The 21325-nt window shown below is 60.2% G+C and overlaps 7 protein-coding genes across 7 annotated transcripts; 2 read left to right on the top strand and 5 right to left on the bottom strand.

Annotated features, from left to right (window-relative positions):
• Positions 1 to 417: 417 nt before the first annotated feature.
• On the top strand, positions 418 to 2981 carry TRAVEDRAFT_69573 (uncharacterized protein; the record flags this gene model as incomplete). The annotated part of the gene is made up of 4 exons (XM_008036497.1): positions 418 to 564; positions 623 to 1658; positions 1706 to 1899; positions 1961 to 2981. 4 exons carry the CDS (start codon positions 418 to 420, stop codon positions 2801 to 2803), a joined length of 2220 nt encoding a protein of 739 aa, XP_008034688.1. The 3' UTR covers positions 2804 to 2981.
• A 61-nt stretch (positions 2982 to 3042) lies between these two features.
• TRAVEDRAFT_69572 (uncharacterized protein) lies at positions 3043 to 6262 on the bottom strand (the record flags this gene model as incomplete). The annotated part of the gene is made up of 4 exons (XM_008036496.1): positions 5860 to 6262; positions 5685 to 5801; positions 5219 to 5619; positions 3043 to 5163 (listed from the first exon to the last, which is right to left on the bottom strand). The coding sequence occupies exons 1-4, from the start codon at positions 6203 to 6205 to the stop codon at positions 3043 to 3045; spliced, it is 2985 nt and encodes a 994-aa protein (XP_008034687.1). The 5' UTR covers positions 6206 to 6262.
• Positions 6263 to 6441: 179 nt separating this feature from the next.
• On the bottom strand, positions 6442 to 8061 carry TRAVEDRAFT_142622 (uncharacterized protein). The gene is made up of 4 exons (XM_008036495.1): positions 7942 to 8061; positions 7508 to 7885; positions 7243 to 7455; positions 6442 to 7190 (listed from the first exon to the last, which is right to left on the bottom strand). Exons 2-4 carry the CDS (start codon positions 7866 to 7868, stop codon positions 6556 to 6558), a joined length of 1209 nt encoding a protein of 402 aa, XP_008034686.1. The 5' UTR covers positions 7869 to 7885; positions 7942 to 8061; the 3' UTR covers positions 6442 to 6555.
• A 1514-nt stretch (positions 8062 to 9575) lies between these two features.
• On the top strand, positions 9576 to 10653 carry TRAVEDRAFT_17924 (uncharacterized protein; the record flags this gene model as incomplete). Its single annotated transcript, XM_008035313.1, has 2 exons — positions 9576 to 10248; positions 10307 to 10653. 2 exons carry the CDS (start codon positions 9576 to 9578, stop codon positions 10651 to 10653), a joined length of 1020 nt encoding a protein of 339 aa, XP_008033504.1.
• A 2177-nt stretch (positions 10654 to 12830) lies between these two features.
• TRAVEDRAFT_95911 (kinase-like protein) lies at positions 12831 to 13125 on the bottom strand (the record flags this gene model as incomplete). The annotated part of the gene is made up of 2 exons (XM_008036494.1): positions 12831 to 12941; positions 12994 to 13125. Coding segments are annotated over 2 exons (243 nt in total), but the record flags the coding sequence as incomplete, so codon positions are not given.
• A 2004-nt stretch (positions 13126 to 15129) lies between these two features.
• TRAVEDRAFT_17922 (kinase-like protein) lies at positions 15130 to 17682 on the bottom strand (the record flags this gene model as incomplete). The annotated part of the gene is made up of 11 exons (XM_008035312.1): positions 15130 to 15230; positions 15256 to 15681; positions 15747 to 15835; positions 15894 to 16003; positions 16061 to 16195; positions 16261 to 16310; positions 16362 to 16436; positions 16488 to 16823; positions 16874 to 16988; positions 17047 to 17153; positions 17217 to 17682. The coding sequence occupies 11 exons, from the start codon at positions 17680 to 17682 to the stop codon at positions 15130 to 15132; spliced, it is 2010 nt and encodes a 669-aa protein (XP_008033503.1).
• Positions 17683 to 18411: 729 nt separating this feature from the next.
• TRAVEDRAFT_69569 (kinase-like protein) lies at positions 18412 to 21073 on the bottom strand (the record flags this gene model as incomplete). The annotated part of the gene is made up of 11 exons (XM_008036493.1): positions 18412 to 19256; positions 19309 to 19421; positions 19474 to 19583; positions 19638 to 19772; positions 19822 to 19871; positions 19921 to 19998; positions 20046 to 20348; positions 20400 to 20514; positions 20569 to 20657; positions 20723 to 20992; positions 21043 to 21073. 11 exons carry the CDS (start codon positions 21071 to 21073, stop codon positions 18679 to 18681), a joined length of 1872 nt encoding a protein of 623 aa, XP_008034684.1. The 3' UTR covers positions 18412 to 18678.
• Positions 21074 to 21325: the final 252 nt, after the last annotated feature.

Raw genomic sequence — 21325 nt, 5'->3', positions numbered from 1 at the left:
CTTGCAGACATCCTGAGCTAGAACTACGGACAGTAGAGGGCTTCGGCGACCCCTTCCATGTCCATCTGCTCTCGCGCCCAAGGATTAGAACCCGGTGCTATCCCGATGCACCCCTTCGCTGCTAGACGCCCGTTCCATCTAAGAGATAAGATTGTACTGAAAAGGCAGCGCTCGCGGCGTCTCAACGGCGTCTCTGACTCTGCCTTGAGTTTGAGCTTGGCTCAAGACCACCTCAACTCACAGCGGGCGAAATCTCAAGAGATCTGGGCTTGTTACCCTACTCATGGCCCATTAATTTTTCTGTCTAAATGTCGTTCGTTTTTCTCCACGCTACGTTTCCGGACTGACGATAACCACGCAGTTGGTCCCACCACAGACGCCCTTGAACTCCTCCGGCGTACGCTAAGTAAGAGGGGCATGTACCTGGACGGCTACGGACACTGTCACGGTCCGGTGCCTTTCGATCTGTTTGTATCCAGGCATGTTCCTGAGGCACCCGCTACGCCGGTAGGTGAACATGATGTCCGAAACGTCAAGAACGAAAAGGCGCTGCGTGCGGCGTTGGTGAGTCACTGTATCCTAAGTTTGCGTCTAGAAATACCGAGAGCTAACGTACCTACAGAGCAAGGACATAGAGGGCCTGTTGCAGAACATCGAACCAGTGGTCGATACTAGCAACTGTCCCGATAGCCAGTCAGCTAAAAGAGACAACATCGGGTCGGATTTCATACTGTACGACGTCACCGTCGACCCGAAGACCGGCAGGACACAGCTCAACCAGATGCATCCGGTTGCGGCGGACAAGCCCCAGATCGACCCCTTCAACGACGACGCGCCCCCAGGCAACTTCGAGCCCCCACCCGACAACCCCCACAGCGCATCCGCCAGCCAGATCCTGCTCCACGCCGAAGAAACACACGCCCGCCAGCCCCGCGTCCACTCCTTCTCCCTCCTCCTCACCAGCGCCTACATCCGCCTCATCCGCGCAGACAGGGACGGGCTGCTCGTCACCGAAAAGCGCTCTTGGAAAGAGGCGGACGCAGCGCTGGGTCACAACTGCCTCGCCGAGTTCCTCCGCCGCTTCGACGCCCTCCCCCTCGCGCTCAAAGGCTTCGACACGACCGTCCGCCCCGTGCAGCCGGAGAACAAGGCGCACGACATCCGTGCCCGCCAGGCGCTCCAGAAGTACGTCCCCGCAGACCAGCGGAACAAGCCCATCCTCGAGATGGACGTACCATTCCCGACGCACGGCCTCCGCACGTTCTACATCTGGGCCCTATCCCCGCCTCCCCGCGGCCCCCTCCGCACCCGCGCGACGCGCGCCTTCCCCGCCTGGGACCCCTCGAGCGCGGAAACCGTCTTCATCAAGGACTGCTGGCGCTCCGCCGCCCCGCCCGCACGGCCGGAGGCAGACGTCATCCGCGCACTCAATGCGAAGGGCGTACCGAACATACCGCAGCTCGTCTGTGGGGGCGACGTGCCGGGCCAGGCGACCGCGACGCACGAGTACGTGGACGAGCCGTGGAACAGGGGGCGCCGGGCTGATGTCGCGTGTCACCCGCGCGTGCACCATCGGCTCGCGGAAACGTTGGGGGTCCCTCTCTGGCTGTGCAGGTCGGAAAAGCACCTGCTTGAGATCCTGCTGGACGCGCTTCAAGGTACGCAGCTGAGCCTTTGTCTGTGTGCTATGCTGAGTGCGCTGCAGGCCACCGGGGCGCCGTCACAGAGTGCCGGATACTCCACCGGGACCTCAGCGCGCGCAACATCGTCTGGGACGAGCGCACAGGACGCGGCTTCCTCGTCGACTGGGACCTCTGCGCCCCCATGCCCCCATCTTCCTCTACACCCGATCCCTCCATCAACATGCTCGCCCAACAACCCGACGATTCCGACCGCACGGTGACCCTCCCGCTCCATCCCGCCCCCTCCTCCCACTGACAGCCCCAATCTTTCTTCGCAGGGCACCTGGGACTTCATGTCCATCGGACAGCTGCAGATCCCCAGCAAGCTGCATGACGTCCAGGACGACCTCGAGGCGGTCTTCTGGGTGGGCGTGTACATCATCGTCCTCTACTTCCCCTTCGACCGCGCGCACGCGCTGTACATCCTCGACAGCGTGTTCTCGTCCGCCTCCCGCGTGGACTCCGTTCCGTTCGGCGGGGGCGATAAACGGAGCTTCCTCGCGGACCCGGACATTTTCGGCTTCGCGCTTCCTGAGACGCCTCTGCTCAGGGAATGGTTCGAGATGTATCGAGGGATGCTCCGGGAATGGGTCGAGTACCAGGACAAGCTGCGACGCTGGACGCACATCCAGAAACAACTGGCCGAACACTCTGAGCCAGGCGCAACACCTGGTCACGACGACGCCAACGACGCCGACGACTCCGACGATGAGCCGCCACCCAAGATCAGCCAGCCACGCGCCCCCGCTCTGCGCGACTACACAAGACTAGAGAAGCGATGGACGAAGCTTCTCGCGAAACGGTCGTTCAAAGACCACGGCCGCCTCGATGATGAGTTGCATATGCGCCCCCCGGAAGAGGTCATCGCGGCGTACAGGAAGATGAACGAAGCAGAGAAGTTGACAGGGCTGACCTCCGACGGCGGTGAGCTGCAGTCCCGCTCGCAGAGCATGACTCTCCGTACTTCAGCCATGATCGACTCGGGGAGGGCGGACTATATCGTGGAGGCTGGGGCGGACGGCATAGTGGACGAAGCGGTCAATTCCGGCACGGGCATCGAGGTGGACAAAGGGAGGGGCGAAGAAGTCGAACGTGCGTCCAAGAGGCAGAAGACTTCGTAGACACACCCCAAGCCCTCGACTCTATGCTTCTAAAGTCTGGGCAAAGCGTGGCAAGGGCGGTCATGTAACGGCTGAGCGCTGAATATCCTACACTTGTTAAGTGTCACAAAGTGTACGTATCGTTGCGACTAATACCTGGTTAGCATATTTAGATGGTAGTTGTACGCTACGAGTCCCAATAATATCCTCTCCGCAAACACAAGCGGGACAGAACGTTTCAGAAATACCTCCAACTGAGCTCACAGCACCAGAGCATCGAACGCCCGACTCCTCCACCCACCTCTCCTCGCCTCCACCCTTGTCCTCACCTCCGCCCTCGCGCCCGCATCCCTCACAGCCTCCCTCATCTCTCCAGCCCTCTCCATGCCAGCCCTCACCTGCTCTTCGATGACCTCTGCCCTTGCCACGTCCCCGACCGCCTCCCTCGCCTCCTCCGTCCCGCGCCCCACCACGCCCTCGACCCCGCCTTCGAACGCACGCGCCGGGGGACGCGCCGCACCGTATGGGCCGCCCTTCCCGGGCAGCGCCTGCGCGCCGATGCCCACCGCGAGCACGCTCTCCTCTGCGGGCGCACCGTCGTCGGCGTGGGTGGTGGTTTTCTGTATGAGGCCCTGCGCGGTCGCGCGCGTGTGCGTTTCGACGAGAGGCGTCTCTTCTCCGTCTGCGTCGTCCTCCTCGGGGTCCGCACTGGTAGTGCCGATCTCTTCGCTCAACGCCTCCCACCAATCCGACGCGGTCGCAGATCCATCTTCGGGACCCCGCTCCCTTCTCGCAGCCTTCTCGGCTGCACGATCCCGCACCCGACCGCCAGTACTCGCTACCGCTTCCAACGCGGCACGGATCTGGCCCTGTAGGGCCCACCCAACCGCGGCGCGCGCAACAGGCCCCGCGAGCGGCTGCACGACGAGCGCATTGAGCATCCAATGTCGGGTCCGAGTAAGCTGGATGTCGAGCCCCGGGACGTCCACGCAGACATCGGTGACGCGGAACAGCGGTTGGGTTTCTTCCTCCCCGCTACTATCTTGGGTGCTCGAGCCCGTGAGCCATTCGGTCCAGCTGCCGTGGTTCGAAGTGGAGGTGCCGGTGCCGGTGTCGAATTCGAGCTCGACGTCCACGCTGACGCCCGTACCCTGCGCGACGCGCATGCTCTCGCCCGCCGCGCCCACCTCGACGCTCACCAGCCCCTCATCCTCGTACGAGGTGCCCGGGATCCGCGCTCCAAAGAGCCGTGCGCCCTTGTAGCGCACGTAGTACGCGACGTCGTGCGCCGCGATGCGCACGCCGTCGACATGCACTCGTGCCCTCGTCCGCGAGTGCGTCTCCACCCGTGTCCTCGTCCTCGTCCCCGCGCGTCCGGTCGTGTCGTGCGTCGTGCGTCTATTCGTACCTGCAACAAGAGCCATGAGCCCCGCCCCTCTGTGTGCAATCCCGCCCAGCACCGATGGATAAGCCGGCACGGTGTTGTCGACCTCGACCACGGTCTCGTTCCAGCTCTCCAGCCGGACCCTGTCCGGGACCAGCGACGTCTGCACTCCCAGGACCTCTTCCCTCCCTTTGCGTCGTGGGGCGGTGAGCAAGAGCGCGTCGACGGCCGCCTCGATCGTGTCGTCCACGTATTCCACGCGGGGCATCGGGATCGCGCTCACGGCGCGCAGGATGCGGGGAAGGAGCCACATCACGATGCCCTTGAGCGCGTCGCGTTTCGCCTGCTGGATACCAGCATGGGCAAGTCCGGGCGCGGTAGATAGAACAGTGGCCCCGCCATCGGTGAGAGCAGCCAACAGCGCAGAGAGCGCGTCCGTGACCGTGCGGGTGGTGCGGTCTTGTGAGAGGGCGGATAGATAGGCATCCGCTTCGCCGAGGAGCGAGTGGAGATGCTGAACCCACTCCGCCTGCGGATCAGACCTGGCCTCCTCCAGCTGGGCTCGTGCACGGTCGTAAAGTTTGCTCGCGTCCGCGTGCCCCGCCTCAGACGTGGCATATGCAGGGTCCGCAAGCGCAGCGTCGAGCCATGCGCCTAGGCTGGCGAACCACTCCCTGAGTGCAGCCTTGCTGTCGTTGTCCGACATGGCTTCGATGGGGACTTCGACGGCATCTGACACGATTGCGCCCAGTGCAGCTAGAAGAGCGTCGAGAGGATAGCCCGAGGCGATCCGTTCGAGCAGTTTTTTGAGATCAGCGAGTGCCTGTGCAAGAGGCGGGTCCGCCCATACGATAGGTGTGAGCTCGACCGTAGGTGCCTCAGCGGTGGCGGCCGCTGTCGCCGCCGTGCGCACTTTCGCTGCATATTTGCGGAATAGCGCGAGAACGGTGCGGAGGGCGGATTGGAAGGACGGATTCCGGTGCGCCTGCTCCATAGCCTACAAAGCAGTCAGCTCCGACCAGTCGGCATACAAACACATGATGTATACCCACCTCCTGTAGTCTGCGAATGACCGCGTCTTTTGCTGCGTCAGGGCTTTCCTGCTGAACCTTGACAGCGATCTGCCGCATTCCGTCGGCGACGATCCCGTCTCCCGAAAGTTCGTTTGCGAGCCCGTCCCCGAGACCGCCTGCTTCGGCTTTCACGTCAGCAAATGTCCCTCCCCCCGGACGGGCCGTCCCTTCAACATCTTCTGCCACCTTCTCCACCGCCGCGGCGGCCAGTTCAACCCTTGCTGCGACGTCCGCTGTAGTCTCCCGGGCGATAAGAAACACGTCAGACAGGACGAGGCGGAACGCGGCGGAGGTAGCGAGCACATAGACAAGACCATATATGGCGCGCACTAGTGCACCCGCGTCCTCAGAAGCTTCCTGCGTTGATGGTAGTGCGCGTGCTGTGCTCGCAGTATGTTTAGCCTGCAGCGCGTTACGACACACGAAGGCAGAGCTAGAATATCACCTAGCGCTTCTCCGTCCACGCGCCCAGGTTCGGCGGCGCCCACGACGATGTCCGCGTGGACCGGGATATCCGATAGCTGCCTGAGCTGGTGCACGAGGTCCTGCGCGGCGTCGTCGTCTGCGCGCGTCAGCGCCCGCAAGTAGTATAGACGTGGACGCAGCTGGGTGCCGCTCACCGTTCTTCTCCATTCCGAATTGCAGGAGTGCGTGACACGCCTCGCGCGCGCAGTCGACCACCCTCTTCGCCGCATCCGCCGTGTTCTCTTCTCCCGCCGCGCCGTCTAGACCGTCGGCCGTGTCGAGCACCCCAGACGCGAGGAGGCTGCGCAATGTGCCATCCAGCTGTTGCTGGGAGGGCAGCTTCCCTGCTCGCACCCCGGCGACGACGTCCGCGATCTTCTCGAATGGGGTCTTTGGTGGGGGCAGGGCGTCGTACGAGTTCGCAGGGAGGAGAGGCTCGCGGTCGGAGTCGTTAGAGCGTGGAGCACGCCTTTGCCTGCAGCAGGAGCAGCAGGAGCCCATCACGAGAGTCACAACTGTGCAAGTAGAGCGTCGCGAGTGTAGCCAGCAGTTCTCCGGAGCGCATGGACGTCGCGGGTGGAGGACGAGAAGAAGGCGCCCTCGCCGACGACGATGTTATGACGTCGTTCCCTCGACGCGGTCACGTGCATCCACTCATGGCTACGCGTCGATCACTGGCTCTCCTCCAAGCCTTGTCCAGAAGCCCGAAACCCCAGTAAACCCGGAAAACAAACGGCGCGGACCTACATATCGATAACATATCTCAAACGACCGTAATTGTACAAGTTCGTATCAGGCGACATACCAAGACATCATATGAACGGACCACGAGTCCCCCACGTTCCTCGCCCTCAGAGCTCGAACAGGAAGTCTTCCACCGGGCCCTGCCCGGCATCCCTCTCCAGCATCGCGGCAAGTGGGTCGTCCTCCACGCCCACCCTCGCACCACTCGGGCCCTTTCCCCCGCTCGCAGGCCCGATAAACGTCGCCGACCGCGCGCGTCCGCCGCCAGCCGTTGTACGTGTGCGCGGAGCCGCGACCGCCGATCCACCAGCGGCCTTCGCCGGCCCAGATACGGTCGCAGAGCGGACAAGAGGCTTCGTAGCCGCGAGGCTCGTAGCCGGCCTCCGCGGCAGCGCCGCCGGGGCTGGGCGCGCCCCAGCGCTCACGCTCCCCGCGGCTCGGATGGGGTGCGGCGTGGTCGCACTGTTCGAAGCCGCAGCCGCCTTCGCCGCTCTCAGGACTGACGTCCGTGTGGGCGCAGGACCTGCAACGGGAACGGGCGTCGAATTCGGGGTCCCCGTCGTCCTGGACGACGCGCGCGTTTGGGGCACCCCGAGTCGAGACGGACCCTGCACCGTTCGCGTTGATGCGCCAGTGGGAGCGGTCCGATTGGCCACAGTCCGAGCAGAGGGCCCGGCCGCCTTGGCCCCGGTCGGTGCAGGACAAGGCTTAGGCTGTTTACGAGCGAACGGACTGTCATCATCTGCGGAAGACGTTTAAATTCTGTGTCCAATAGCGTGCACCGACGGACGCACCGAGTTCCGACAAGTCCAGTTCCTCGCCCTTGGCAGACCCAGGCGTCGGGCCACTGGCCAAGACGAGCTCTCTTACGTCCACTTGCTGCTCGATATCGGCCGCATAATACACGTCCAGCGCGTCGTCCGTGAGAGGTGCGTGCCCGAGCCTGAACAGGGCCCCGCCCATGTTTGTGTAGTCCGGAAGTTCGAACAGCGGTTCGTAGGCGCGTTCTTGGGCATGATCAGCCCTCCAGCTTCCACGGAATACTCACGCAACGCTCACCAATCGCAGAGGGCGGCATGTATTCCATCTCGTCGTCCGCGTCGGAGATCTCCGCGGCGTGTTCCCTCGCCTCGACCTCCGCGCCGCCTGCGGGCTCCAGCTGCATGTCGCCCGGGCTCACATTCCAGTGGTCGCCCTTCGTGATCGGGGTCTTGAACGTGCCACTGAGCCGGCCGCGCAGGCTCTTGCGGGTGCTGGACGGGCGGAGGAGGGGCGCAGCGTCCGGGGACTCGCCCACCTCTGGCTCAGGCACGAGCAGCGCGAGCTTGGATAGTTTGAGCCCAGGCGTCTTCGACCCACCCGCGACGCGGTTCGGAAACGGTGTCTTGTCCATGAGGGGGCGAGTCACCGACACAGACATGAGCGGTTTCTTGCCATCTGGGCCGCGAAGCTCAGGGTCAGCACATATCGCAGGACGTAAACAAGGTGCGTACGAGGATGAAACGGGGTGTGCTGCGCGCTTTTCTTGGATAGCACGGTCTTCGCGCCGCTATAGACCGCGTTCTCCTGCAGCGCGGCGCGGTTCTTGAGGGCCTTGCGGCCGGGGGTCTTCGTGTTCATGATAGGCTGTGAGTCTGGGTCGGCATGGAACGAAATGGGGCGTGAACTGAGCATGGTCGCAAAGGCAGGTGCAGCGAGTCCGGGGAAGTTGGACGAGACCGTGGTGGCGGTGGCTCAACCCAACCGTCCGCGGGCGCTTCCGCCCAAAGGACGCGTTTGTCACGTTTCACGCGTGGCGTTCCAGAACCGGTCACAGTTGGTCACATCTTCGCAAGCGTGTGGCGCGCGCGACGTGGCTGTGGACCTGTTCTACTCGACCTGGCCGCTCTAGAAGCGTCGTCTGCGGGCTCTGGGCACGATATGACTCTTTGCATCAGTTGAGAGCGCGCCGCACACCCTCAACAGCACAACGAAACATCGTCCCGAGGGTCCATGTTGCGGATATGGTATGTGCACATTCCAGCGGCGGCATGAGATTGCGAAATCAAGAGGAAGGTGCTCGGAACCCGCATCGCTTCGCGCGGCATCCCAGGGCGCCCCCGGCGCTGGACGCACCTAACGTTACCCACAGATCGCATCGCCCCTGCTCGCCCCCCGCCAGTGCCCGCAGGCGTCGGCCAGCTCGCACCGGGCGAGCAGATGCCCTCATCGGCCCTTTCTGGGCGGACGTAAAGCGAGCCGACGCGCGAAACACGTACGCTGTTGCATGATCAAAATCTCGCTTCCGACACTCGGACGCTTCCCAGATCTCTCTTCTCTTTCCAGTCCACGACGGCCCTGGACACCAGGGCGCCCCATCACCCTCCTCTCGCCCTCCTCAGACGTCGACCGCACTTTATTTCGGACCCACAGCCGCCCGCTGAGGGGCCCTACACGCGCGCGCAATCTCCAGATGCACAGGCCCGCACACGGCATCCCCGGACGAACTGAATGCCCCCGCGCCCGCGCGCGACCACAACGCGATCTTCCTGAAGTCTATATCCCGTCACCCGCGCAGCGCGAAGCGCCCCAAACCCGTCGCAGGAAGGCCCCCAGAGGACATTGATGATGGCGTCGGTCGCGTGGCCGCGTCGCATACGCGACTGAATGCTCGCAGGGACGCGCAGTCCGTGACGCCACCGCGACGACGGCCTCTCCCAAAGCGGACTAGCCATCGGCGCGTGCCCTCCTAGGCTCGCCCGCCGCCGCCTCGCGAGTCCCGACCTACTCGCCGTCTTCTCTGTCCCACGACGACGCCCTCCCGTTCGCCATGTCTCGCCTACATATTCTGACACGTCCAGCGCCTTGGCGTCGGATCGGTGACACCCTTCTTATACTGCACGGCGGCGCTGCACTGCAGCCGCTGGTTTTCGCCGCGGGCCTTCGACATCATGAACCCCGCCTCGGAGCACGAAATCGACCCGACCTTCACCGCTCCGGAGGATGACTCTGCGGACTACATTGGCGACCACGGGTCCGGTGGTTTCTACACCGCAAGCACTCTCCGTTCATCTCTCTTGCGCTCTATCACTGACAGCTCGAACAGCAGGCGGGAGGCTACGTGCCCTACAGTCCCAGTCTCGCTCCGATGACCTTCCACGCGGAGCCTCAAGACTACACGCACTACGTCCCGCCGAGCGCGATCTCGACGCGTTACTACGCACTCAGCAACCCCTACGCATACCCCGCAGAACAGCCCACTCACTCCGCTATGCACGCCGGAAATCCCCTTCCGGCCGAAGCGGCGCCCTCTGGCGCGCCCGCGACGGGCCCCCCTGCCGTCACGGCAGAAGGCGCCCCGCAGACGTCGTTCACGACGTCTACCTCCCCCGCGCGCGTTGACCCTGTTCTTCCAAAACAAAGAAGAAACAGGGACGACCCCGGCGGCGAGTCTCGCCCACTGGCGCAGCCCGCATCACTGCACGAGGTAGGCCCCGCCCTCCTTCGCCTTGGACAGAACCCAAAGGTTAACGTCGCGTGCTCTTACCCGCAGGAATTTCAACCGGGCCGCTGGGGTCCCGCAGCAGCAGCAGCGGCGTTCGGTGCGCCCGCCGGAGGCGCGGGCTTCCATTACGCCCGCGCGCAGACGCCGCCCGCCATTGTGCCTTCGCAATGGAAGCTAGGCGCCGCGCTCGACGAGCTGCGCTTCAGCAACCGCGTCAACGATCGCCGAACCACGGCCATGGCCGCCTCGTCCAGCCAGCCATACCCGCCGACGCGCCCGGGGCCGTCGTCTCCCTTGAGCAGGGAGGACGCCGCACGTAAGTGTCACTTTACGAGACCTGGATGCCACGCGATCGCTGACGTGTCCCCGCACAGGCCTCGCCGCCCTCAAGATGCAGCTCGGGCTGCACGACGGCGCCGAGCGCGCGGGCCCTAGCACGAGCGCCGCCGCGAACCCGTCGCCGTCCGCGAGCACGCCGGGGACGGACAGCGAGGGCGAATACGTCATGAACAAGTCGGCCATCTACTCACCGACGACCGGGCGCAAGCTCGCGCTGTCCGCAGAGCCCGGCGGGAAGGCGTCCGTGCAGATCGTGCCGGGCACGACGTCCGCGAAGAGGCCGTACAAGCGCGGCACGCCCGTCGCGTGCGCGTTCTGCCGCAAGCGCAAGATCGCGTGCGGGGGCCCGCAGGAAGGCGACGAGGCGCGGCGGTGCGGGTGAGTGCTCTCTTGCGTGCTCTTCTCCTTCCCTCCCATCCGCTGTCCTTTATACTACCTCTCGCGCCATGCCGTCGCGGCCGGCCTGGCGCGATCGGTGTTTGAGTTATGCCTCCGGGGGAAGGTTGTCCCCCGCGGGGCGGCGTGGAACATGCGCATCCCATGTCGGCGAGTCTCATGACACGCCGCGCATCCCATATCGCGCGCGCACACACAACATACGCCTATTCCTATCGGATCGCACCCGCGCGCGCGTTCTGCCGTCTCCCTTCCGCCCCCATTAACCATCGCGCGCGCGCACCTTGAGCTTGCGCCCTGCGCCGGACGCCGCCGCACCCTTCACGGACCTGCGCATAAGTGTACTCGCGGCCGCGGAAGCCTTCTCCGATCTCGGCCGTCACCCTCCGCCCTTCTCTTCCCCTCCTTGAGTTGGCCCGTGCGACGCGTTCCTCGTCTATGTTTCGCAAGGTTCCGGCGTTCCGCGCACGCTGACGCAGCACCGATCGTTTCATTGTCAGGCCGTGCATTCAGCGCCAGCAGGCGTGCGAGTTCCCCGCGTCCGCGCAGCGCCCCCTCTCGCGCAACCGGTACTCCGCGGGGTACACCGGCCCCGTCGTCGTGCGCGAGTTCAAGTAGAGGCCCGCCCGCGATTCGCCCGCCGCCAAAACGGCACCCCAGAGGAGTACACGCGTCGAAGGGGTCGTCATTGTATGTTTTTGTTTTGATATCGCGAGTTCTGTATGTCGGCGGGCCCTCGTCGCCCCCCTGTACCTGCTTTCGGACACGCTGCACCCCCGCTCTTATTATCCCGCTGTCTAGTCGCTCACGTCTTGTATATTCCTGATGCTGCTATGTTCTCGCTCTCTATCCATGTTGTTCCATCCGCAAAAACATCGGTCCGATGCCAGCAACGATTTTACACACATGAGGTCACTCGTACACAACTATGACCTAAAAGCAAGCCAGATTGAAGGAAGACGATCCGATGGATGGAGGCAGAAGCGACCCGAGAGCCATCACAGCATAGCTAGTGTGAGAGAACACGAACGTCCCGGGCCAAGCCCAAGCTGGAAATGCACCAAAGAGAGAAACCGGATCCCAACATCAGCATATTCGCGAAAGGGGCGTCGCGCGTCGCATCGATCCGGGGATGAACTGTGCCGGATGCCCTGCGCCCCGCGAAGAAGGCGGAAGGCGACATTGACGGATCGAGGTGACTGTGACGACCTGCTCGCGATGATCATTGCTCCTCGACAACTTCACGCCCCTCGTCTACGCCCTGTGAAGGGTCCTCCGCTATGCCAGACAGACCGCCGTGATCGTCGTTCCCTTCGTCGTCGGATTGGGCACGATCGGTGTCGTCGGGGGCAGACCAGCTCTCGTACCCAGACTCGACAGCGGAATCGGCGGACTCGGAGGCCTTTCGCCGCACAGTGAGGGCCGCGCGGCCACCCGAAAATGCCATCCTAGGTCTCTTCGTCGTACGGGGTCTGCCCGCGCTGTCGTCGTCGTTACTGGGACTCCGAAGGCGCGTTTTCCTTTTCGTTCGCGTCTGCGCTTGCGTCTGCATCCAGCTTCCACCCAGATCCGTCAGTGTGCTCAGCTGCATCGCGCCGACAGAGAACGGGGCGGAGGACGGTGCGTCGCCGTCAGCGACGGCCGTTCGGTCTCCGGGGGCATGCGTAGGCCGTTCCGAGTCCTCTCCGTCCGTGATTTCTACCGCTTCACCATCTACCGACAACGCGCTGCCTGCGTCCTCTACCGCCTCTTCATCCGGCACTCCTCTCAAAAAATGGCGGAACGCATCGGAGATCTCCCCGTCCTCCTTGACGTTCGTCGGCCACATGGCTCGTACCTCGGAGAGCCAGGCGTGGTCGCGTGCCGCCGCCATCGTCATCCGACCTTGCGGGTCGTGTGTCAGGAGTTTACGTAGAAAAGCTTGATCTGTCCGGGAACAGCGGGTGAGTAAATCAGTCATAAACTGCGGGATGGGAACAGCCGTACCGTCTGGGCCGACGCCGCAAGCGTCGAGGACATCCCACCTAATCAGGCGTGTTTGTTTCGGAGCAAAGATCTTGCTCGACCGCATGCGAGGATCGTCGTCGAACGGTAGCCGTAACGTGAGCCTGCGCGCGGGTCAGCGGGGGCTCGGTGAGGACGTGCGTGCGCTATGAACACTTGCATCTGAAAAATCATGATCCCGAGGGACCAGCTGTCCACCAAGACGTCGTATCCACCGCCGCTCTGATCACACACCTCCGGGGCAACATATGCCGGGGTACCGCACTTGGTCTGCCCGGGAAGCGTGAGCAATTGTGGGGTATCGCGTGGTCGTTCTACGTACCTGAAACAGCGCGACGCCGTCGACGACCCTCGCAAGGCCGAAATCCGCCACCTTTACCACGGGCGGATCGTGCGCCGTGAGAAGCACGTTCTCGGGCTTGAGATCGCGATGCACTATCCCTTGGGTATGTATGCACTGTACTGGTTATCAGGACTGCTGCTCGTCAGGGAACCCGGAATGACGCACCTTCAATGCGTCGCATATCTGGTACGTAAAATATTGGACTTCCGCTTCGCCTGTCACCTGTGTCAATCAATGAGGGAGGGGAGGTAACAGCTCACTCACTCATTCGCAGAGGACGCAGTTTTCTCATATAGGTCTTCAAGTTACCGCCACATACAAGCTCGAGCACCAGTGCTGCGACGGCGTGAGCGGCGAACGCGGGCGAGGCGTAATGACGGCGCACCTAGCTCATCTTCTTCCGCGAAGAACTCCTTTAGGTGACAAATATGTCGGTGGAGGCCTACGCGCTGCATAACCGCAACTTCCCTCATGATGGTGTCCGACAGGTTCGTGCCAGGTTCCATTCTCTCGTGTAGAATCATCTTGATAGCGTAATATTTACCCTCCTGCATGTGCAAGGCCTTGACAACCGCGCCGAACGCGCCTCTTCCCAATTCATCGCCCCGGACGTCGTACGTTTCATACATCGCGCGAGTAGGCCACTTCCAGGGAGCAACAAGATGGAAGGTGTACGCTGCGGCACAGTAGGTGAGCACTGACGCTAGACTGTGCCAGGGGATAGCGTACGTACCCAGGGTAACGAATGCAACCTGATCGCGGTCACGGAGGATCCTGCTGTTTCCGTGGCCAATCTTTTTGTGGTTGATCTAAAAGCCCCCCCCTGAATATACCAATTCGCAAATGTTACAGCCAGCCCACTCACGAAGGTTCCATTCAGGGAGTTATCATATATCGTCGCCAAGTTCTCTTGGGGACTCCATTCGATGGCACAATGAAACTGGCCTAGATTGAAAATTAAAGTACGTCAGCTATGCCTCCCAGTTTGAAATACAGCACCACCGCTCACTGATGCCCATGTCGGGTATGACCTCATCGATGTTGTAAGCTTCCTCTGATCGTCCAAAGCGATATATATGTTTCCAGCGCCGAAAGGCGATGATACCGCCCTGTGTGCCATACGGCTTCAGGTAACCCCAGATATTTGGGTCCGGAACGTATACCGGGACGTCGATCGGTTGTGTCGCCGGGAGTTGGGCCACAGTGTCTTGCTCAGAGACACCGCCACTGGAAGAAAGAGCCTGGGTGGGGGACCGTGAACGAACAGTAGGTTCGAGTTCGAGAGTATCTGTAGACATTAAATATATGATGACAAGGTTTCAGGCAAATGTGTGCGAAGGGACGGGAATCGGAGGGGCAACAATTGAGAGATAGTCGATGCAAGTTGCTGCGTATTTATATACCGCTACGAGAGCGGACTGCCAGTCAAACAGCGAGTCTAAGAGCCTATGAGGTAACATAATGGATCTAAGCCATGAACTTGAAGCCGGTCAATAGTGCACGGTACTCAAACGGTTCAAAGGCTTGCGAGAAAGGGTATAATACGGCGTCAGCCGCTCTATACAGAGTCTATCCTGGTTAGTAGCAGTCGTTATAACATTTTCGTGTTCATCGTCATGAGTACTGGTTGCCAGTTAAATCGCCTAGTATATGATTAAACCAGGGAGTGCGAGATAGGGTGGCAGCCAGTGGTGGCAGAAGTGAAGGCGACGTTGTGGGGTCTTGAGCGCTTGCTGGATATGGTCGCCAACGCCGCGTGCGGTCACACGCACGGGTTACTAGAAGTGACTGACACTCTAAGGACTAGTACTATACAGGTCGCGTCGTCGTCACCTCATACATATCATAGGTTGAACGAACTTCTAGCATGTATATATGAACATGAGCGAAACAAACATCAAATACTGGTATCGATATCGAATAAGTATTGAATCCTGGCAGCATTCGTACGCCATGTGTAAATTGTCGACGTAAACTCCCAGCAGGGACGATATTCCTTCCATATCGACACTTAGTCTTCCGCCATCCCATCTCCTTCATTCAGGTCTTGGGCGAGCCTACGCCGTGGGGGGTACAAGCGCCAGATATCCTCAGATACGAAATCCTGGTGTGCATCTAGGTCGTTTCCTTCGCCGGGTGACAGCATGTCACCGCCCTCCAATATCTCACTTGCCGAGGTGCCGCGGGAGAATCGGGCTCTCTTCGACACATGAGTACTGTAGGAGCCGGGAGACGACTCACTGGCAGAACTTCTGGTGCGCCTTCGCGCCTGCGAAGTGTCCGCGGTACTGACGTCCGCCGAGGTCATATCAGAACCTGCTACCACATATTGACTCGCCGTTGGGGAGCCGTCTAATGCGAAAGGGCGGGCGTCGTCAATGGTATCGGCGATAGCCTCCCCAGAGGCGCTGCCTAGCAGCTCGCTATGAATCCCCAGGTGGAAGAACTGGTAAAGAGCCGCCTCGATGGCGTCCATCTCTTCGTCGGCATCTATTCCTGAGTCGCGGTTTTGCTCGCTAGTTGTTCGTCCGCCGGCGTCTGAAACGAGCTCCAGCCTCCGCGCCATGAGACGCCGCGGTACGGCGAGCCAGGGATGGTCACATGCCCGAGCCATGTTCATACGTTGCTGCGAGTCTATCTGTAGAAGCTCTTCAACGAAACGTCGGGCTGGCCAGTCACGTCAGGGTCAGTGGACAATGATCCTACCAGAACACGAGATGCGCGGCGCTTACCATTCCCGCTGAGGCCCCCGAATATACCCCAGAGAATCTGTGGCGTCCCGTGACCAATATTGAAAGGAATCCGACGAGGCGAGGTAACCCTACGCGCCGGGGTCAAATGGTGCGTTAGGATAAGTTCATAGGTGTGGAGGTACTCACATCTCAGACGTCATGACTCCGACAGACCAGCTGTCTACCAGCATGTCGTAGCCTTCACTGCCGCGGATCTTCACCTCTGGAGCGATGTACGCAGGGGTTCCGCAATAAGTCTAAAAGTGACAATTGGCATCAAGCTTGGGAAATGTAAAGAGAGAGCGTAAACATACAACGAGTAAAGCGGCCTCGCCGACCGCCGTAGAAAGCCCGAAGTCTGCGATCTTCACCCGTGGCGGATCCTCGGTTGTCAGGAGGATATTCTCGGGTTTCAGATCGCGATGTGCAATCCTCTGCCTGTGCATGAACTAGAAAGATAATGAGCGTCTCGAACACTGCTTAGAGACTAGCGTGAGGCGGAGTATGTACTGACCGCGAGTCCGTCGCAGATCTGGTACGTAAAGAATGACGCCTTGTGTTCCCCTTACACACTCATCAGTGCGCGATACGTGCCTCTAAAGAATACAAACTCACCGATTGAGTTGCCCTTGTGGTGCTTCTGCATATACTGCCGGAGGTCGCCACCATCTATGAACTCCATCACTAAAGCTATAGCAAGTAACAGTCAGCGAAGGCCATTTACGTCATATATCCACGTACCCAGCCAATGTTCTTCAGAGAAGAATTCCTCCAGATGACAGATATGAGCGTGTCTGCCGAGCTTCTTCATACTGGCAGCCTCGCGCTCTATCTGAGTCTCCGGCTCACCGCCATCCTCGCCTAGAGTCGCATCCCACGATACCATCCGTACATTTCCCTTGCGGACAACCTTAGCTGCGTAATTCTTCTCCTTCTCGCCATCCTTCGGCCCCTCTTTGAGTCTCACCCTGATGACGTTACCGAAAGATCCCTTTCCCAGCTCTTCGAACAAGTTATACTTCTTGTAGAGCTCACCGTTGTCCTCTTTCCGGGGCTTGACGAAGCGAAAAACGTATCCTGCACGATGGTCAGCACAGGATATTTCGCATTTCCGCTAAGGTACGAACTGTGGTCCGAGATGAGCTCTTCGCCGGGTTTCGGCTGTTCCGGTGTTCCGAAAGCAACCTCATCGCCGTGATCCACGGCTTGGGAGCTATTCTGTGCGACCATACTCTGGTTGACCTAGTCCAATTCGTGAACAACCACACCCAGAGGAAGCCGCATGTCCACTGGCACTTACCCAAGTGCGACCGTTTTCTGATCCCCCGTCTTTGAGCACCACAGAGTGCGCCCCCGAAAGCATCACATCCCACTGAATCTCACAGTGGGCTTTCCCTGTCGGCGACTCTGTCAGCGGCAACTCGGAGCGCGCGCGATCCAGCCATTAGCAGACGCTCCTACGAGACTTACTACTGATGTTGCTTCCCCTCAATCTGACATAGTTCGACCGGTCCTCCGTGTCCACCTCCCGTCCGAAGTGATACACCTGCTCCGACCTGCTAAACCAGATCGTCTCCTGCTCGTGGCCCAGAGGCTGCAGGCAGCCCCAGAGCGTCGGGTCGGGAACGTAGGGCGGTGTCTTGTCCGGCTGCGTCGGTCCGTCGTAGTCTGCTGCATCATTGTCGTCCGGTTGGAACCGGTGGTCGAAAGCGGTCTCCGAGTTCTCCGAGTCCCGAGAATCAGTGTCCGCCGAGTCCTTCGACTCGTCCGAGCGTGAGACTGCCGAATCTCTTCCTTGCGCTGTATTGTTGCTGTCAGATAGGAACCAGTCCCTGTAATCTCTTTTTTTGTTCTCTGAGTACCGAGACGCAGGGAGTACCGCGTCCTCCGGCTCGTGCGAGCGTGAGACGGTCGAATCTCTAGACCCGTACGACATCGGTATCGTGGATGTAGTGGAGATGATAGAGTGTCGGAGGCTGCGAATTTGTGCGGGGGACAGCGGAAGGTTGAGGCAAAGTCTTGGCAGTATTCAAGCTATATAGCACCCCTAAGGGCCTCGGTCTGGTCAAGTCAGCCAAAGAGCGGCGCGAAGAAAGAGACCTTGAATACCGGAGGAGTCGAACATAGTCATAATCGAGATGGTTTCCAAACCGTTTACTCACACTTTGAGAATGCTCTGGTCATAATGCTATCCTTATACTTGGACCGGCTATCCGTTGTTTCTGTAGCTTTGGAGAAGCTTTGGAGTCGCCGTACAGTTGAATGATCATTTTTGCATGCTTACTGCTAGCGTTGTTAATGAGCGCTCAAATACGGCATCATGAGCCATCTTTCAAGCTCACCAAACACGGTAGTGGATTGAGGGCTATGATTAAGTTGCAGGTGCATGCCAGACGATGCGATGGCGGCGGACAAAGTTGAAAGACGCGCCGAAACTCGCGCAGACGCCCGGAGGCACATGGGCGCTATTCGACGGCCCGAGCAAGTCTTCCGAGGACTACTCGGAGCCGCCAAAATTGCGCAACCTCCTAACGTTGTGCCGTCGCCCAGAGTAAGCATAGGCAAGCGCGATATGCGATAGTACACGTATATAAATCCGGTGTATATCAGCTACAAGGTATTCGACGACATCCACAGTAATAGCTACAAACAGGATAGACTCGGACGCCCGCCGGTGATGGGGTAATAGACATACGCTTTTGGAACCTTTGCACAACGTCCTACAAATACCTATACACAACCGAAATTGGGGAGATTGAGCGGGGATAGTCGACTTGGCGACGTCACGACCGAAACGGGAAACTGTTCCCGAGGAACAACGACAGTGAAGACGGGATGAGGGAACGCATATGAAGCAAGCAGTGGCAGCATAAATCCGGTGAAAGCACGATGCGCGTTCCCCTAGAGGACGTGCGTCGAGCACGAAAGCCCGCTAGGAGTCTTCGCTGGAGGAGGGCCCGACGGCCTCCACGCGTGCCCTCTTCGTCGGGGGCTTGTGACCCGCCGTCTCCCGCGCCCCGTCGACCTCGGCCGCACCAGCAGGCAGCGCTGTGCGCGGAATGGAGCCAGATGCACCAACGGGGGCGACCTCGACCGCATCAAGAGACGAAGACGAGCTGAACGCGCGTGACGCTGTGCGCTTCGTCAATCTCGCCGGTGGGTCCTCTTCGATATCATCTGCGGGAGGGGTTGGTGCGTCCTGAGGGATGTCGGAGGGAAGTGGTGGATCCGGTTCCCGGCCGTGTTGTAGGCCAGGCACGGATGAATAGGACTCGATCCGTCGGAATGGTGTGGGTTGGGATGACGCTAGTGGTGCAGGTTGCACATCGTCCATGGCTGTGGGTATCTCCGCGCTAACAGGGACTTCCGGGTTGTGCAGAGGAGCAGGGACGTTCGGGATGTTCATATCCTGCTCAACTTGGCTAGCGAGCCAGCGATGGACACACGCGTCCGCCATGTTCATCCGCTTCAGTGGGTCGCTTTGCAGGAGCCCGCGGAGGAAGTCCTCTCCTGCACTGTACGTTAGTCGAGCGCAAAAGGTACGATCACGTCTGAGACATACCCTCTGCGCTAATTCCGCACTGGTACAGAATCCCCCACTGCGGAGACCGGTTTGCGATCAGTTGCTCTATGTTACCCCTGGTGTCCTCGGGGAATGGGATGCTCATCGTGAGCCTGTCCAAGCTGTCAGCACGAAAAAGACTGCGCTTGCTCCGATATCACGCACATCGAGAACACGATCACCCCGACACTCCAGCTGTCGACGAGTAGGCTATAACCTCGACCGCCCTGGGTGATTACCTCCGGGGCGAGGTATACAGGCGTTCCGCAGACTGTCTATAGCGCACATGAGCCCTAGACACGAGGGCTGTCCAATATTCGTCCACGTACCTTGAGGATTGACTCGCCATCGATCGCTTTCGCGAGCCCAAAGTCCGCTACTTTGACTATGGGCGGGTTGTCATTGGTCAGAAGCACGTTCTCGGGCTTTAGGTCTCGATGCGCAATCCCTTGGCTGTGCACGTACTGCGGGTGCATCAGCGGCAATGCGAATGAAACCGAGGCACGTACTTACTGCTAATGCTTTGCATATCTGATACGTGATGTACTGTGCGTGTGGTTCGCCTGCAACAAGTGTCAGAGCGTGCATACACGCTCGCGAATGGTCACTTACTCATACGCTTATCTGGGCTATAATTGTTCAAGAGGTAGTGCAGTAGCTCGCCTCCGGGCATCCACTCCAGAACGAGACCTACGTAAGTCAGCCCAGCGACGATTAGTTAGTTCAGTGATACGCACTCAGACTGGTACCATCAACGAAGAAGTCCTTCAATTCGCAGACGTTGGGATGTTGCAGGCGCTGGAGGATGCTAATCTCCTTCGAAATCTCGTCGATGTCCTTCGTCTCGGACACCACGTGGCTCCAGTCCTTCCTGAGCTTGTTAAGGTCGATTATCTTCACGGCATACCATTTCCCGTCGTCCCTGCGGAGCGCCCTCATTACCGTCGCGAACGTGCCTTTGCCCAACTCCTCCTGTAGGTCGTAATGTTGGTACAGGCCATGACTCGGCCGACTGACCGCTGCGTGGCGGTAGATATATCCTGAGTGCACGAAATAAGGACAGAACTCAGACCAGAACCGTAGGAACGTACGAAAAGCGACCATATGCCCGTCCTCGGTCTTCTGAGGCTCCCATGTCCCGAATGAAAGCTCCTGGCCGTCTCGGAGAATTGCGGTACGGGTCTTCCCAATCAATTCACCATTGATCTGCGACAAAACTGTCAGCATCCTATCACGCAGAGCAGGGGATCTTCCGCTCACGAAGGTCCCATTGCTTGAGTGGTCCGCGACAACGATGGAGGGTTTCAGCCCGACTTCGCCGTCCCATGTGATCGTGCAGTGTTTGACACCTGAACGCCAGACGCGTCGTCAGTTCACCATAGGCCACGGACAGAAAACATGAAGCAGTAATTACGGCCGATCAGCAAACCACTCAACGCGACATCGTTCCCTTTTTCGTCCGCGGGGCTGCGTCCGAATTGGTACGTGCGCTTCCAACGTTGGAAGATGATCGTTGGGAGGCCGGTCTCGGTGTATGGCACGAGCTTGCCCCATATGTTAGGGTCAACGTCGTACAGAGGTCGTGAGGCGGGTTCCTGCGTGGCTTGAAGTTGAGTGGCTTGCTGTGTAGGTTGAACGAGCGAGTCCTGACTGCTAGCCACAACGCCTGTCGCGTCGTACGCTGCTGTCTACGACTCAGCACACGCGAGAAGTATACGCGCTGCAAAGACATACCGGTATGTGGTGGAACGGGTGGAGGGTCCATCTGTGGTATCGGAGCCCTGGGTGGCGGGAGGGGAAGGAAGAAGGCGCGCGTTAGACTTTGATGTGGGAAACCCGCTCTCTCGAGAACAAGGCGGTCCGATTGATCGTATGCGAACGCCGTTTATCGCTCCCTTCTTCGTACGATGACAAATGCACTATGCTACTGAGTAAGACCCGCCGTACGCGTGCTTTGGGGAAGAAGGGGTGCGGACGGACGAGCAGACGAGGAGAAATCGCGGATGGTGGTGATGGA

This window comes from Trametes versicolor, assembly GCF_000271585.1.
Source record: "Trametes versicolor FP-101664 SS1 unplaced genomic scaffold TRAVEscaffold_2, whole genome shotgun sequence".
In the NCBI taxonomy this organism is placed as follows: Eukaryota; Fungi; Basidiomycota; class Agaricomycetes; order Polyporales; family Polyporaceae; genus Trametes; species Trametes versicolor.
The sequence above is the reverse complement of the archived record's forward strand: the minus strand, read 5'-3'. Positions and strand labels throughout refer to the sequence as shown.